Here is a 13,856-nt window from a genome sequence, read left to right as displayed (position 1 = left end):
TTAATATCAAGGGACATAATTTGTGTATGGTACATATGAAAAGGGGAGAGGTGCACAGCCTTCATTCACAATGCCAATTAAAGCTAAAAACATTGATAAAAAAAAAAATTTAAATCAAAAATAAAACAGATTTTATTCGGTAGACACGAAACATTTGGTCCCAAGAGTCCACGCTGGAGCACAACAGATCAAACTGCAAAGCTGACATCCATCTAGTGTATAAAAGCTTGGAGGTGCTTTTCAGGTCCCAGAAAAGAAAGAGAAAAAAAATGTAAGTAAAATAAAAGAAATCTTAAGCTAAGAACAAATAGAGTCAACACAAGAGAACCCAGGATGTGACCAATTCAGTTCAAAGCTTGCTTTAATGTTTGAAATTATGGCAATGTCAATAACCATTTAACATAAAAATCAAAAGATGACTAACAACAACTATTAAAACCACAGGGTTGTCATAGGGATTGGTCACACATTCAAGGTTTACATCTTTTGGCCACAAGGTGGCAGACCCTAATGACAGGCACAACCCTGGCTTCATTTCACTTGGATACATAGAAGATTGTCAGACTTGAACACACAAAAACCCCAAAACAAACAAACAAAACAAAAACGCTTATTTAAAAGGGAAAAAAAAATGTGCATAATTGGTTTTACTGTCCTTTGGGTTAGCTGTTGATGTGGTAATGTATATTTGTATAGACCGGTATATTTGAACGTGAAAATAAAACTTTGTTATTTAAAAAAAAAAAAACCCCACCCACACACAAGACAAAAAACAACCCACCACTACATTATGAATTACATTATGAAAAAACTGAGTAAATCCATCCTGGCAGGCTTTACAGCAAGACAAATGAGAAACCTATGATATCGAAGTTTTTCCTTTTAAAAGGAAGCGATTATGCAGTCAGGAAAGTGCGGCGGCGGCTTCCTGACTTTAAAAAATAAAAAATGTTTCCATCTTTGTGGTGTCAGCTGGGTTCTTAAAAAGAAGAGGTACACCGTTTATAGCAAATTAAAAGTTGTGAACCCACAATGGAACACACTCTGGGTTAACACAGCCTTTACCAACTCTGATTTTCAACACTAACATAATCGTATCCTGTAAGCACTAAAACAATGTGTTAAATTTTTTTTTTTTTTTTGAAGAAAGTAAAGAATACAAAGACAGAATAGTATAAACTCTCCCCAGTAGCATATCACCCATGTCAACTACAGCTTCTCCTCCTGAATGATGGATCCTTTTTAGTAGTCTGGGCCCGTGTGCTCCAATGAGGCTTGGATGGAGATAACACAGTGTCCAAAATTTGTGTGTGTCATTGCTGGACATGGTAAAAATTGAAGGTTGGGAGTTTAGGATGTGAAAAATGTCCGACTCAAGGTTGTCCCTGCAGTGAAGAGGTCCCGTTTCCTCCTGAGGCGATACACTCACGCACTGACTGCATCCTTCTCCTTCTTGTCACTGTCTTCATGCCAGGTGAGACGTTCCTCATAGAAGGCTATGACAATCTGTGGGCACTTATGATTGGCCTCCTTTGCGAGCACGAGATCAGCCTCATCAGAGTCTTTCCTGGAAAGAGAAAGTTTAAAATTACCGCTTGGGTTTGTGTCTTTGCACAACCAAGATATAATATCTCCGTTTTCAAAACACTTGCAACATGCAAATTTTGTCCAACTAGTTAAAATGTAGCATAAGATTTCACACATTACATTAATTACATGGAGTGCATTTAAATTCCATCTGCTGCAAGTGATTTTTAAAATAACTTACAAAAAATTAAAAGAAAAAGAAATTTGAACTGTACAGCTTTCTGTGATAAATTAAACTACTATTAAACTACTACAACTATTATCTGACATTAACCCTTAAACGGGGCTTGACCAAGGATGAACAACAGTGTACTACCCTTATCCCTCAAGATAATATGCAATTACATACCATAGGCCAGCTAAGCTATAAATGCTGCTAAAGGCAATTTACAAATAGAAATATCAGAGTGTAAGAAGAATTATGTCAGTACAGCCTGCATACAGCAGAAGAACTGCCTGCATCTGAATGGTTGTGCATATAAGAAGATTTCTAACACTAGGTGCATTTATTGATCGATTTCACACAAAAACTAAAGGCAAAATTAAATCAAGACTTTCAGAACCTACCACTTCATAAGAAACATGAGGTCTCCACACGAGTCTGTTGCTCCAATGATCTTCTCCGGCTCAAGTCCTCTCTCAAAGCCGCGTGCGACTAGAATGTCATCCTGAAAGACCCCGAACAAAATTACTTTAGAAATCTGGATTTTGTATTAAACTCTTGAATTTACACCAGCTGTCTTTAAATGTAAACAGTCTCAGTTTCCACACACCTTAGATAAATGTGTTGTGCTAACTTAATGTCAAGTGAAAAAGGAAGCCAAATGCAGCACATTTCAAGTTCTAGACATCCTGCTTCTGCAGCCAAAAATAGTTCTTACCTCTTTTTTCTTCTTGGGCTTACTTCCACCTTCCTCGTCATCATCCGAGCTCCTCTTCTTTGAGCTGCTAGAATCTTTGGAGCGTCCAGAGGCGGCCGTGTTTGATTTGCTGGCCCCACTGCTGGGTGTGGAGGTCCCGCCACTGCTTTTCTTGTAGGTCTTCATGAATTCTGAAATAAGCTCAGGGCAATCCAAATTTTTCTCTGGTTCCCATGTGTTGTGCTTGCTGAGAAAGAGCACAGAACAGAAAAATCAGTGCAGCCTTAATGCACCAGTTTGGATTGGAAACTGCAAGATATGCTAAAAAATTTGATATCTTGCAATGTTTAAAACACTATAATCTAATGTTCCTTTCATGGTCATTACTGTGCTTTAGATGACAGCATCTGTGTCTAAGAGAGCTGTTCTGTTGTGCACTGGGTGCATCTTGGACCCGAGTGTTAGAATAGCAATCTCCAATAACCTACCTACTCCAAAATGTGACCAACTGTTTACAACATTTAATTTTAATAGAGATTCAAAAGATTTTTGACTATGGGAGCTATGACCGTTGTTAGTACATTTATTTAATTACTTACTCCGAGTATCCCTTCCACTTTAGGAAGAACTCAACCCTTCCTTTCACCACCCTCCTGTCCAGCACTTTTTCCACAACATATTCTTCCTCATCAGAGGATGAAGACTCTTCTCCGCGAGACTTTTTGCCCATGGTAAAGTTTGGTGCTTAACACAACGCGGTTGCAGGTGACACTTCCCTGTTTAGAAAGAACGGAAAAGCTCGCGTTAAAGATATTTGAGTTTTGATCGCTCTCCCACTAGCTCTAGTTAATAAAAAAAACCGCACCAATTTTTAAAAAGAATAATGGCTACACAGCCACATCACTCCAATCGCAAAGCAGCTACAAATTACAGATCGGTAACACTTTAACATTAGCTAATTAGCCACAGCTAGCAAGATTGTTATCATATTTCAACGAGAGGCTTAATATCGTTATAGTTTGTTTAATTGCAACATGCAACGTTAAAAAGACCAACTAAACAGTGCAGCTAAATATCCAGATCGCAATCTACTCGCTAAATCGGTGAAAAGTCGGTCACTGTTACTACAAAAACGTACAAATAGCAAGGACGACGGCTACTAGCTGAATGGCGCTAGCAGCAAAGCAAATGAAAACTTGCTACAGCAGGTAGCCTGCAAGCAACCGCTAAATCGAGCTAAACTACTATGCTATCAAACCATGCGCCCATATCTACAGTGGCATGAAACTGCAAAAAAATAGTGTCTTACTCTTCTGGAGGTCCCAACCGTCGATCTGTACCCGTCAAACCCTGTCTTTGTGGAGGAGCGGCGAGGCCAACCTTTCAGCTACTTTAGCAGCTAGCACAACACACACACACATACACACAAAGGTGCTGTGCGCAAAAAAGCGCGCGTTAAAGCGCACAATAACTGACCCGCCCCTCAGTCAGCTGATGATCTTCATATAAAGTGGTTGAATGTGCTTCTATCGTGTTTTTAAGTTTATTCTGTAACAATTTGGATTTTTTTTTTATCTTAATACGTGTGCACTCTGTATAGAAAATATTTTTCTTTGATAAGAAGGTGTGTATGTTAATGTGGGAGGTAGGGCTATTGCTGTACAAGGCTGCTGTGCTTCCGCCCACAAATCAAAAAAGGAATCATTTACGGTTCGTATGATGTTTAATCTAAAAAACTGACCATCTTCCTTGTGTTTTCCAGGAACATAACTTAGCGAGCTGTGCCCACTGTATGCTTACTGACTTAAAGCCGTTATACACGACAGACTCGATACCTTCTTCAAATTTTCCTTTTCACATACAACAACCGTAATCCATTTTTTCATTGTCATCATTGTACACCAGGTGATTGGATGTTGGTAATGATTGATTCTATATGGCCCAATCAAAATTGAATCACTGCGGACGACAAACTGCAGCGGGAATAGCTGCCCAATTGCCGTGCGACAGGGGCGGTACCGTTGCTATTTATTGTACTGTTGAATAGCAGGCTACGCTCGTCTGACGCAGATCTCGGCTCTTCGCAAGTTACACAACACGTCTTCAAGGCTAAATCTGCAACATGTCGAGAGAGAGTGTGAGTACTGGGCTCGGGACTACTGCTCTGTTATTGCATGCGTTGTTTTATGTTAGAGAAGGTAGGAAATATGAAGTTGCGGCATGCTTTTGATTCGTAGTACAGTCTCCGGTTTGGGTCGTAGCTGTATTGAAACGCCGCCATTTTATAGCAGCCAGGCCTCGTGGCCTTTTGTTCCTGCGGGTGAGCTGCAGTGGAAATTTAGGACTTTGAATCAACATTTACGATGGGAAATCACGCTTAAATGCAACACTCATTTAAATCACGGCTTACTCTGACAAATAAGTACTTAAAATATTTGCCCTATTCGCTGGTCTTTCAGCGGCTTTGCTAACGTTAATGGCGGCGGTGTGTCCCTCCTCCACACGCCCTGAATATAAATAAGGGGAGCAGGGAAGGATGTATGTAGACGGTGAACAGCATTAATTAATACTACTATCACATTAAAGTTATGGTTGTATTACATTAAAGCCGACATTGGAGAAGCTAATCAGATGTTATTGCATTGCTTTGTCTATTGTATAGGTCCCACGTGAGCCAGAGCAGCTCCGCAAGCTGTTCATCGGAGGCTTGAGCTTCGAGACGACAGACGAAAGCCTGCGTGCTCATTTTGAGCAATGGGGGACTCTTACAGACTGCGTGGTAAGTCGGGTTTCATTAAAGATGTAGTCATGATGTTTCAGTGGTCATGGTTTTGCAATAATGTAGAGCACGTTGGTTACTGGCTAATCCAAAAGCATTTGTCTTTCAGGTCATGAGGGACCCCAACAGCAAGAGATCCAGGGGTTTTGGCTTTGTAACATATTCATCAGTGCAGGAAGTTGATGCTGCCATGTCAGCCCGTCCCCATAAGGTCGATGGAAGAGTGGTAGAACCGAAACGAGCTGTTTCCAGGGAGGTGTGTAACAACTGGATGAGGTGCAATTGTTCTTGCATTCAAAAGGCGCATAACAATAACAAATGTCTTTGATTCCAGGACTCAAACCGACCAGGAGCCCACATAACTGTGAAAAAGATCTTTGTTGGAGGCATCAAAGAAGACACAGAGGAGTCACACCTGAGGGATTATTTCCAGCAGTTTGGCAAAATAGAGGTCATTGATATCATGACTGACCGCAACACTGGGAAGAAGAGGGGCTTTGCCTTTGTTACGTTTGACGACCACGATTCAGTTGATCGGATTGTCAGTAAGTGCAGAAGTTGACTTTTTTCCCCCAGACTGTTTTGTCAGACTTGATTGTTGGCTAGCTTGTTTACAAAAAATTCTCTCCACAGTCCAGAAATACCACACTATCAACTCTCACAACTGTGAGGTGAGGAAGGCCCTCACAAAGCAGGAAATGCAGAGTGCAGGAATGGGTATGGGAATGAGAGGAGGTCGCAACACTGGTGGCAGGCCCTATGATTACGACCGGGGCTTCAATCAAGGTACGGCTTATTTTGTTGATAGTGGAGTGATTGTTATACTGTGCGATAGCAAACCATATGATTATCTTATTTAGGTGGCAGGGGGCGATATGGAGATGGTCCTTACAATTGCAACGGGGGTGATGGTGGTGAGCATGGTTTTGTCGTGTCTTCCTATTTTCTTTGCATTTCTTAAATTCCACAGTGTATTTTAAGGCTGTCTTATATTTTTAGGCTATGGAGGTGGACCTGGTGGTCCTGGTGGCTATAATGGAGGTAACCGTGGTTACAATCAGGGCTACAACCAGGGTGGTGGATATGGAGGAAACGGTTATGACAGCAATGGTTATGGTAAGATAATGCCATTACACTGCCTTTTACTAGAATTGTAACTTGCTTGAGGTTGACCAATCCTACAAACTCTGTAATCACAGGCAATTGTGGTGGTGGTGGAGGCGGCGGTGGCGGCAATAACTACAACAACATGGGCCACTACGACCCCCAGGCCTCTAACTTTGGCCCCATGAAGGGCAACTTTGGTGGTGGTGGCGGCGGCGGCAGGAACTTTGGTATGAGTTCCCAGACTTCACAAGTAGATGCTTTTATGTATGCTGACCTCTTGTTTTGACTTTGTTTGTTTTTTTTTTTGCTTCCAGGTGGATACGGAGGCTCAAACAACAGCGGCTATGGTGGACGTCCAGGACGATTTTAAAATGACAAAGTGGTAAGAGCTTGAGAGCATGCCTTAAGAGTCTCTCTTTTTTTTTTAATGTAAAACAACAGCTTGTGGTGAGCAGGGAATCATTGAGTGCAGATAACCTTTAAACAAATTCACTCTGGATGTCAGGTCACAAAGTCAGTGCACAGTTAACAATGTTGTTCCGTATTGTTCAACAGGACTGAGTACTTAGGAGAGGAGAGCAAGGAGAGGAGAGCAAGCGAAGTGACAGGGCAACTGCAGGTTTACCTCCTAAATCTGCTCAGCCTATGAGTTGTGGCAGGTTACAGCTGCTGCAAGAAGAGATGTACAGTAGATAAATCATGGAGGGCCTTCATTTAAACATTTTGTCTTATGTTTTTCTTTTTTCGTCAATTGTGTTAATGGAAAGCAAGCATTCCAATGAGGTTTTGTGTAGATCTTCAAGTCTGGTTTTTATTTGTAACTGCATCAAATCAAGCTGAAATAAACACCTTTCAGTTTTTTTAACAGTCTCGTTAGCCTTTTCAGTGGTTTTGGGAAAGGGAGGGTTTACTATTAGGTGAAAATGGGTTCAGCCATATACATCACAAGGTGGCCGGGGAAAGTCAATATCAGTGTCTCCTACATGCTGGCTCAGGTCAGTGCATATGCAATACTGGTTAAAGGGCGGGCAAAGAAATGGTGCGCAAATGCCATCATCAGAAAAAGCCCATCACTTTGGTACAAGCTCTGCCCTGATTTCTGCAAAGATCACCTGGAGAATGCTAGCTTACATGCAAAGTCTATGAGGCTAGCCATGGAAGCAAGCTGAGGGAGAGAAGTAGCAAAACCATCGCCAGGATCATTGAAGCAGGGGAGAGTGAGAACAGAGGCCTGAGTCTAGCAGGCAGCAGCTACCAAAAGGCTTAAGTGCTGTTTGTAGGTAAGACCAGACTTCTCAACTACTGATGGTATATCTTGCATTTTGTCATGTAGCTGGTAGTGAGATATGTAGCCCAGTAATAATTTAATCAAGTTTTATGACCATTCTACTATTTGACTTAATTTGGCCTCCAATTGTGCATTGAGGCCCAAACATATTGCATGCTATGAAATGAGCAAATATTTTGTATTTTTGGGGTATTGTTTTACTTACAGTATTTCTATTTTGTAGGTAGGTAAGGTAACGAGACATGGACCCCAAAACCTGGCCTCATTTCTGTGACAATGGTTTTTGCCAGGTACTAACATTACTACTTCTAGACACATCTATTTTTTTTTTTTTTTTTTTTAAATAATACATTTGAATTAATGTAGTTTTCTCTTCTCCCCACAGGTTGGCTGAAAATTCATGCTGGTGCTCAAAATATTTTAAGAAGGCTGCTGTGCAGATTTTATTTTTTTTAACCTTTTTTTTAATAAAGTGTTTGTATAAAAACAAATCTCTGGTTTCATTCATTAAAAGAACATGAACAGTGTCCATTAATACATTTATGTGAAGCTTAACGTCATTCTTATGTCAACTTCCTGTGTGACTCGGTCAAAGTCGGTACAATCGGGTCGAATGTTCTCCAGAGTAAGGAAACTACCCAATTCTTCAGCATGGCTCTCTCTTCTGCATTGTGTGAGGTACCAGATAAATTTTACCATCTGGTGTCTGCTGTAAAGAATATTCATCTATCGAGTATGGTTGTCCATCTTCATCTCGCAAATGAGAAAATACTTGGGTGTAAAGATCTGTAAGACGACATTTAACGAATGCCAAGCTGCGCTGGAACTCGAGCCTTTCTTGTGCCAGGTGTTCCCTTTGGGCCTGGAGCTGATTCAGTTCTCTTTCAAGGTGAATTATGCTTTCGAGCTTCCTCTTCCTGCAGTTCTGAGCTGCGACCTTGTTCTTCCCCCTTCGTCTAATGTCCCTGACCAGTGCTAGTTGAGCATCTGTCAGAGTATACTGTGTCAGGAGCTCATTGAAGTCATCGACAGGTAGATTGATAATCTTATCCATGGGGAAGGGGATCTTCAAAGCTAAGGCCCGCCGCTCATCTCTGCTCAGGGGAGGGGTAGAGATGCTTCCTTGGGGTTTTATGTACATGTTAAGGTGTGAGCTTCCTCTGCTGGACATTGCAGAATCATTGTATAGGTCACTCAAGGCTGCAGCTGAACCCTGGTGTTTCATTGATCGAGGAGTTGGAGTACTCGGCTGTGGCTGAGATAAAATGGGTTGGGCTGAAAAATAAGATGGATGTGCACCTGAGTGTAAATATGAGTGAGTATGATTCTGGTAATCCGCTGAGTAATGGAGGTGGGATCTTCTTGTGTGCTCAGTCATGCTGTCTGGTTCGCCATCACTATATGCCATTCCTATGTCTACGCTTTGGTAACCTGGTGCGCCACCAACAGGATTATCTGGAGAGGCCAAAGGTGGACTGGAACCCAGTGACAGACCAGAGTCGGACTCCAGGTCATCACCGGAGCGAGTGTGTGCATTTTGTCCATGTACAGTCCACTGCATGTGCCCACGTAGTCCCTGAGTGAGACACGCATTGGTTCTCCTGTGCCCTTGATTGACACCTGACATATTTGTTTGCTCCCTAAGGGGCACAAAAGATTGCTGTGGGTGAGAGGAGATCGGGAGTATTCTCTGATTGAGCTGAGGTTCAGAGTTTCCATACATTGTTTCTGTGGAGGTGCCTAGACGATGACAGGTAGGCACCTCTTCGGAATAAAATCCATTGTAAGCCTCAGCGGTTCTCAGCTCACAAGCAGCAGGGGGCTCCGAGTGGGGCTGAGCCATCCCATACTCTCCCACAGAAGCCATGGGCTCCATGGTTTGGTACTGTGTTGTCTCATAGGGGTTTTCAGTAGGGACTTCGAACTCCTGTAAGACAAACACCCACTCATGACTGACAGGTTCAAAGATATGTCACACAACAGTGAAATGACTAAAACCAATTAAATTTAAATAAGACCCCATGAGACAATCATTGTCTGTTTTTTTAAAGTTTATCTGGTTTGCTATACAAGAAAGTTTGCCCCCACTTCAACCTACCACCCATAGAATATGAAGGGCTCTTAAAGATGTGATCAGGTTCCACCTGGAAACAGAACGGCTATTGTGCAGTACAGGCGGCCACTAGCAATACACAGCATGCCCCCTTTCACAATCCTCCTATCCTGCCATCACTCAAATAGACCATTGTTGCCCATCTCACCTGGATGTATATTAGTTTTTCAACAAGTGTCACATGAAATTTGTTCAAACAAAGATATTCTGTCATCTATGAATCACATTAGTCCTACTTTCAACTAGACACAGAGAATAACGTCCGTGTGTTACAATGAGAAAAGATGCACACTTGTTCCTGTAGTGAGAGGGTTATTATTTATTTTCTTAACCCACGGAGTTGCAGTGGGATCCTTATATTGCTTGCTATGCCACTGACTACAACACAGCCTCAACAAAATATATTTTCCTTCCTCAGAGCTAAACAGCTGGCAGAGGATTTTTTTCATTGAAGCAGCACTTTCTCCAAATATACCTTTGGCGACTGTGGCCAATGAGCTCAATTTGAATTCATCTTTCCACAGCACTTGTTTTAAGAACAACTCTGGCTTTTCCAGATGTTGCTCTGTACATTATAGACACTGAGTTGAGACATTGTGATGAGGTTGCAGGTAATGCTTCCTTCCTGATGACTCTGCCAAGGCCCTTTTTTAAACACTGTAAGTGTAATGCTGCACCACCACTCCTGCAACAGCTAAGCTTGCACCCTCTTCAGAGTCATACGGGAATTTTGTACTCAATAGAAGAGGCGTTCTAGCGGAAAGTTTTCACTTTCTTTTTTATTGCTCTACCTTTCACAGCTACTGTAAATCCCTAAACACAGCTGTGGGCTTGACTTCCTCTGACATCTTTGTAGCTATCTGCTTGTAGACACTTAATAGCCCATACTGTTAAAGGTTACAGCTTGAGCTTGTATCAGCTACAGCTTAACAAATAAGTGAACCTGACTGTTCAGCTATTTTGGTCTTTTCTTGAGTTCAGATATCTCATCAGGTTCTTTTCACTTTAAACAACCAATTAATAAGAGAAGATAATCAAAGCAAAATAATGTGAGAGTTTCTGTTATATCATGTTCTCATTTATTTATTTATTCAGTGACTGATTTATTAAAATTAAACCCGAAACTCTATGATAATGTAACATAAAGAGTTGTGATGATGAAATCTACATCCGCAATGGGTAAAGTAAAATTTAGCATTGTTTTTTGCAGTGCTCCCAGTGTATTTGGTGCTATAGTTACCTGCAGCTCTGTGATGGCCATCAGCTCCTGCCAAGCCACATCCATCTCTGTGTCTTGAGGAGCTCCATGAGATCTCACTCCAGGGAAATTAGTTGGCATGGGCACTCCCCCACACAACTTGCCTGATGTGGCTGCTACCTTTTAGAAAAATAAGAATTTCTGATTTGTTTTGTGGATTTAAAAAAAATTATATTTATATGGACCTATCTATTTTACATGTTGAGGTTTGTGTTTTCATGCCTTGTAGACAGACCTACCTCACAGGGTCTCCTCAGAGGGAGAACATAGTTGGCTGTGGAACACATTCAGGAGACGCTTTTGTTGCAAAAATTCAACCTGGCAGAGAAAGACAAGAGCATGTCATGAAAGAAATATTACACTGAAAAAGAAGGAAATTCAGAAAAAATTACAAACAACGCATTTACTCCATTGACTCGTGTGTACAGGCGAACCGTTTAGTCACACCACTCCTTCAAACACAAATTCCTGATGAGTCTTTAGCACATTACACATATGTGCTAAACAGACGACTGTTGGGGTGTTGTAAAGGTTCTGTTGGGCTACATAAAAGGTTCAGTTCAGTTGAGGTGACTCCTCCCATCAGCTGTCTCAGGGTGCAGCTATGCCTACTGCTGATAAGACAATCTGCGGGAAAACAGCGTGCTCTATAAGAGTAACGGGGGCCTGGTGGCAGCTTTGGAAATGTTGGTGCAGGGCTAACATGCTTCCAGTAATGGTTCTCTCAACTCTTTTAATTAGGATAGACAGCATTGTGGTCATTTTTTATGTTTCATAGCTGTTTGCTCAGTCATTCAAAACCCAGTTAGGGTTCTGAATGGGACATCACTTCTGTTAGACCACTATAGTCTCTATCTGTTGACTGAGACTTTTTATATAACAATCTGTATCTGTGCTGACCCTGTTTAAAACACAAATACTGAAATTATAGTGGGAATATTCCTTGACATTGTGGTTGATGACTTAAGGCTTTTTTTGTGGGCGAAAATGATGATAATCATCTTATTTCATCCATGCGGTTGAAAGGTCATTTTTATGAATAAAAATAAGTATTTTTGAGCAAGCAGCAGTTTTTTCATCAATTAAAGAATGACATGAGATCCATTTGTCATCCTCACATCCTTATAGAAAGTGGTCAGGAAATTATACTACTAATTAAAATTAAATAATTTAAAATGAAAAAAGTTAGGCTGTGTCTGAGGTTCCGCAGATCACAGTTTATTTCTTTTAGATATAGCCTTCAAAGGATCTGCAATTCCCTGCATTAAATAATTTTACTTAGATAGTCCAAATGTGATATAATCTCATAGTTTTCTTCATCTGTTGGACTTTTCTTCATTTTCCTTTTTTTATTTGAATGAAACATCTAATATAATGTTTCTGACCTTCAAAATCAAACCACATGCATTTAACATGCAAAAAAAAAAAATGTTTGGAGAGTCTGAGTAAGTCTGTTTGCAATTGCGTAAATGTCCTGCAACATGGAATTATAAGTATCGTATTCTGCTTTATCCAGTCCTCTGTTGGTGGTGAGTTGCTTAAGGCTCCTTCATGTACAGAAGGAGTTTAAATTCAAGATTAAGAACTAAATGAAAAGCAAAAATATTATCTAAAATGTCAAAAACATAAAATCTAATAAAGAAAAACCTTTATTTTACTGTAAATGTATTCTTTATTGCTTCAATGAATGTTAGTTTTACCATTAATAGCACTTTTTTATGTTAGGCTTTTTATAAATCGCAAAAAATATAAGTAGGAAAATTACAGCCTCCAAACATCGCTTTGAAAAAGCTTTAAAAAAGCAAAGTCTAAAAAATCAACAAAAGGAAGATATGAATGAACTTACCTGAGCAACATTCTCTGCGACTTCAGCTGGTGATGAGTTTAAAAAAATCAGATGTGAAGAAGAATCCTGGAATTACAGGCAAGAAAAGTACTGAGTGCTGCTGTCGCGGTGTTACTCACTTTTAACAGATCACAAGAAGTAAAACACATGAGGCCTCCCGCTCTATCTCTTATTCAACTGTGAGTCTCTCTTTCTGTTCAGCTACACATACAGCCACCGGCATAAATGGGATGGCTCAGTGCAGACAAACGCAATCTTCCTGTAAAGCACCCACACCACAATTTTTTGCACTCTTGTATCCTTAATAGCACACTTGCACCCCAACCTCCAAATTTCCCTTTTGCCCACATGACAAACCACAAACCAACAGTCTGGCACATAACACGGCAATCATTCTGTCAGTCCACAGTGGAGTAGGTAGATGTTTACAAATATATATCTAAACAATGTAAGCAATTCTGATTCTAATTGTGTAATGACAATACACATAAAAGGATCCGATTAAACAACTAAATGTGAGAGAAAAACTAGCCGTATGATTATCTCTGTCCCGGCCAAACCGTACAAGAACAATGTCCTTTCAAATCCTCCCAAAGGAAAGGTATGAGGAGTGTGATGTGGAGCACCTGGAGTCAGAGCCGGCATTGCAGTGAGGGCCCTGTTAAAGCAGGGGTGGGCTTGAAGGCAGGATTGAGACTTAGTTTAGCAGAGATGGAATGCACACCCTCCAACAGGTAAGAAAGACTACATTGTTCCTCTATCTGGCAGAGCAACCGCCAAGGGAGAGAGAGGAGCCGGGGGAGAATGGAGGGGAGCGTGTCTTACATAGCAAGTGACCATTACAATCCTTAACAAAAAATCCCCTCATTGCCCTGATCTGCAGCACTGTGAACAGTGAATTCACAAAGGCTGTGTGTTATAGAGAAACTGCCCCATTGTGCAAAACTTTTCACACAATTCCCGATGATAGAGATGCATATTTATCGTGTTGTAGAGTAATTCATATTTATTGTGTTGT

General features: G+C 40.9%; 3 protein-coding genes across 5 annotated transcripts; 1 reads left to right on the top strand and 2 right to left on the bottom strand.

The window, feature by feature from the left end:
• Nucleotides 1–343: 343 nt before the first annotated feature.
• cbx5 (chromobox homolog 5 (HP1 alpha homolog, Drosophila)) lies at nucleotides 344–3,907 on the bottom strand. The gene is made up of 5 exons (XM_086276089.1): nucleotides 3,757–3,907; nucleotides 3,047–3,223; nucleotides 2,469–2,694; nucleotides 2,155–2,255; nucleotides 344–1,567 (listed from the first exon to the last, which is right to left on the bottom strand). Exons 2-5 carry the CDS (start codon nucleotides 3,175–3,177, stop codon nucleotides 1,426–1,428), a joined length of 600 nt encoding a protein of 199 aa, XP_086132215.1. The 5' UTR covers nucleotides 3,178–3,223; nucleotides 3,757–3,907; the 3' UTR covers nucleotides 344–1,425.
• A 522-nt stretch (nucleotides 3,908–4,429) lies between these two features.
• Nucleotides 4,430–8,143, top strand: hnrnpa1b (heterogeneous nuclear ribonucleoprotein A1b). Of its 2 annotated transcripts, XR_015126540.1 has the most exons (11): nucleotides 4,430–4,584; nucleotides 5,110–5,226; nucleotides 5,336–5,482; nucleotides 5,561–5,771; nucleotides 5,860–6,012; nucleotides 6,087–6,140; nucleotides 6,226–6,342; nucleotides 6,426–6,560; nucleotides 6,648–6,715; nucleotides 7,845–7,911; nucleotides 8,007–8,143. XR_015126540.1 is itself a non-coding variant. In XM_086276088.1 (10 exons), exons 1-9 carry the CDS (start codon nucleotides 4,570–4,572, stop codon nucleotides 6,701–6,703), a joined length of 1,005 nt encoding a protein of 334 aa, XP_086132214.1. In that variant the 5' UTR covers nucleotides 4,430–4,569; the 3' UTR covers nucleotides 6,704–6,715; nucleotides 6,889–7,198. The 2 variants fall into 2 exon arrangements, 1 of the variants encoding a protein (XP_086132214.1); XM_086276088.1 differs by lacking the exons at nucleotides 7,845–7,911; nucleotides 8,007–8,143 and adding an exon at nucleotides 6,889–7,198.
• On the bottom strand, nucleotides 6,653–13,094 carry nfe2 (nuclear factor, erythroid 2). 2 transcript variants are annotated; one of them, XM_086276086.1, is made up of 4 exons: nucleotides 12,839–13,094; nucleotides 11,232–11,310; nucleotides 10,975–11,112; nucleotides 6,653–9,548 (listed from the first exon to the last, which is right to left on the bottom strand). In XM_086276086.1, exons 2-4 carry the CDS (start codon nucleotides 11,277–11,279, stop codon nucleotides 8,268–8,270), a joined length of 1,467 nt encoding a protein of 488 aa, XP_086132212.1. In that variant the 5' UTR covers nucleotides 11,280–11,310; nucleotides 12,839–13,094; the 3' UTR covers nucleotides 6,653–8,267. The 2 variants fall into 2 exon arrangements, with proteins under 2 accessions (XP_086132212.1, XP_086132211.1); XM_086276085.1 differs by lacking the exon at nucleotides 12,839–13,094 and adding an exon at nucleotides 11,400–11,611.
• Between the last annotated feature and the right edge of the window lie 762 nt (nucleotides 13,095–13,856).

The sequence above is a fragment of the Aulonocara sp. 'chitande type north' Nkhata Bay genome, linkage group LG20, assembly GCF_057382095.1.
Source record: "Aulonocara sp. 'chitande type north' Nkhata Bay isolate Kocher_YH1m ecotype deep benthic linkage group LG20, A_spYH_male_GT1.1, whole genome shotgun sequence".
NCBI classification, from domain to species: Eukaryota; Metazoa; Chordata; class Actinopteri; order Cichliformes; family Cichlidae; genus Aulonocara; species Aulonocara sp. 'chitande type north' Nkhata Bay.
The sequence above is the reverse complement of the archived record's forward strand: the minus strand, read 5'-3'. Positions and strand labels throughout refer to the sequence as shown.

Coding starts and splice junctions, on each gene's coding strand:
- cbx5 (XM_086276089.1), bottom strand. CDS start 3,177: ATGGGCAAAAAGTCTCGCGGAGAAGAGTCTTCATCCTCTGATGAGGAA. Junction 2,695..3,046: donor AAGTGGAAGGGATACTCGGA/GTAAGTAATTAA, acceptor GCTCTTTCTCAG/CAAGCACAACACATGGGAAC. Junction 2,256..2,468: donor AGCCCAAGAAGAAAAAAGAG/GTAAGAACTATT, acceptor GGGGTCTTTCAG/GATGACATTCTAGTCGCACG.
- hnrnpa1b (XM_086276088.1), top strand. Junction 6,013..6,086: donor CGACCGGGGCTTCAATCAAG/GTACGGCTTATT, acceptor TATCTTATTTAG/GTGGCAGGGGGCGATATGGA. Junction 6,561..6,647: donor CGGCGGCGGCAGGAACTTTG/GTATGAGTTCCC, acceptor TTTTGCTTCCAG/GTGGATACGGAGGCTCAAAC.
- nfe2 (XM_086276086.1), bottom strand. CDS start 11,279: ATGTGTTCCACAGCCAACTATGTTCTCCCTCTGAGGAGACCCTGTGAG. Junction 11,113..11,231: donor CTCTGAGGAGACCCTGTGAG/GTAGGTCTGTCT, acceptor TTTTTCTAAAAG/GTAGCAGCCACATCAGGCAA. Junction 9,549..10,974: donor TGGCCATCACAGAGCTGCAG/GTAACTATAGCA, acceptor TTTGTCTTACAG/GAGTTCGAAGTCCCTACTGA.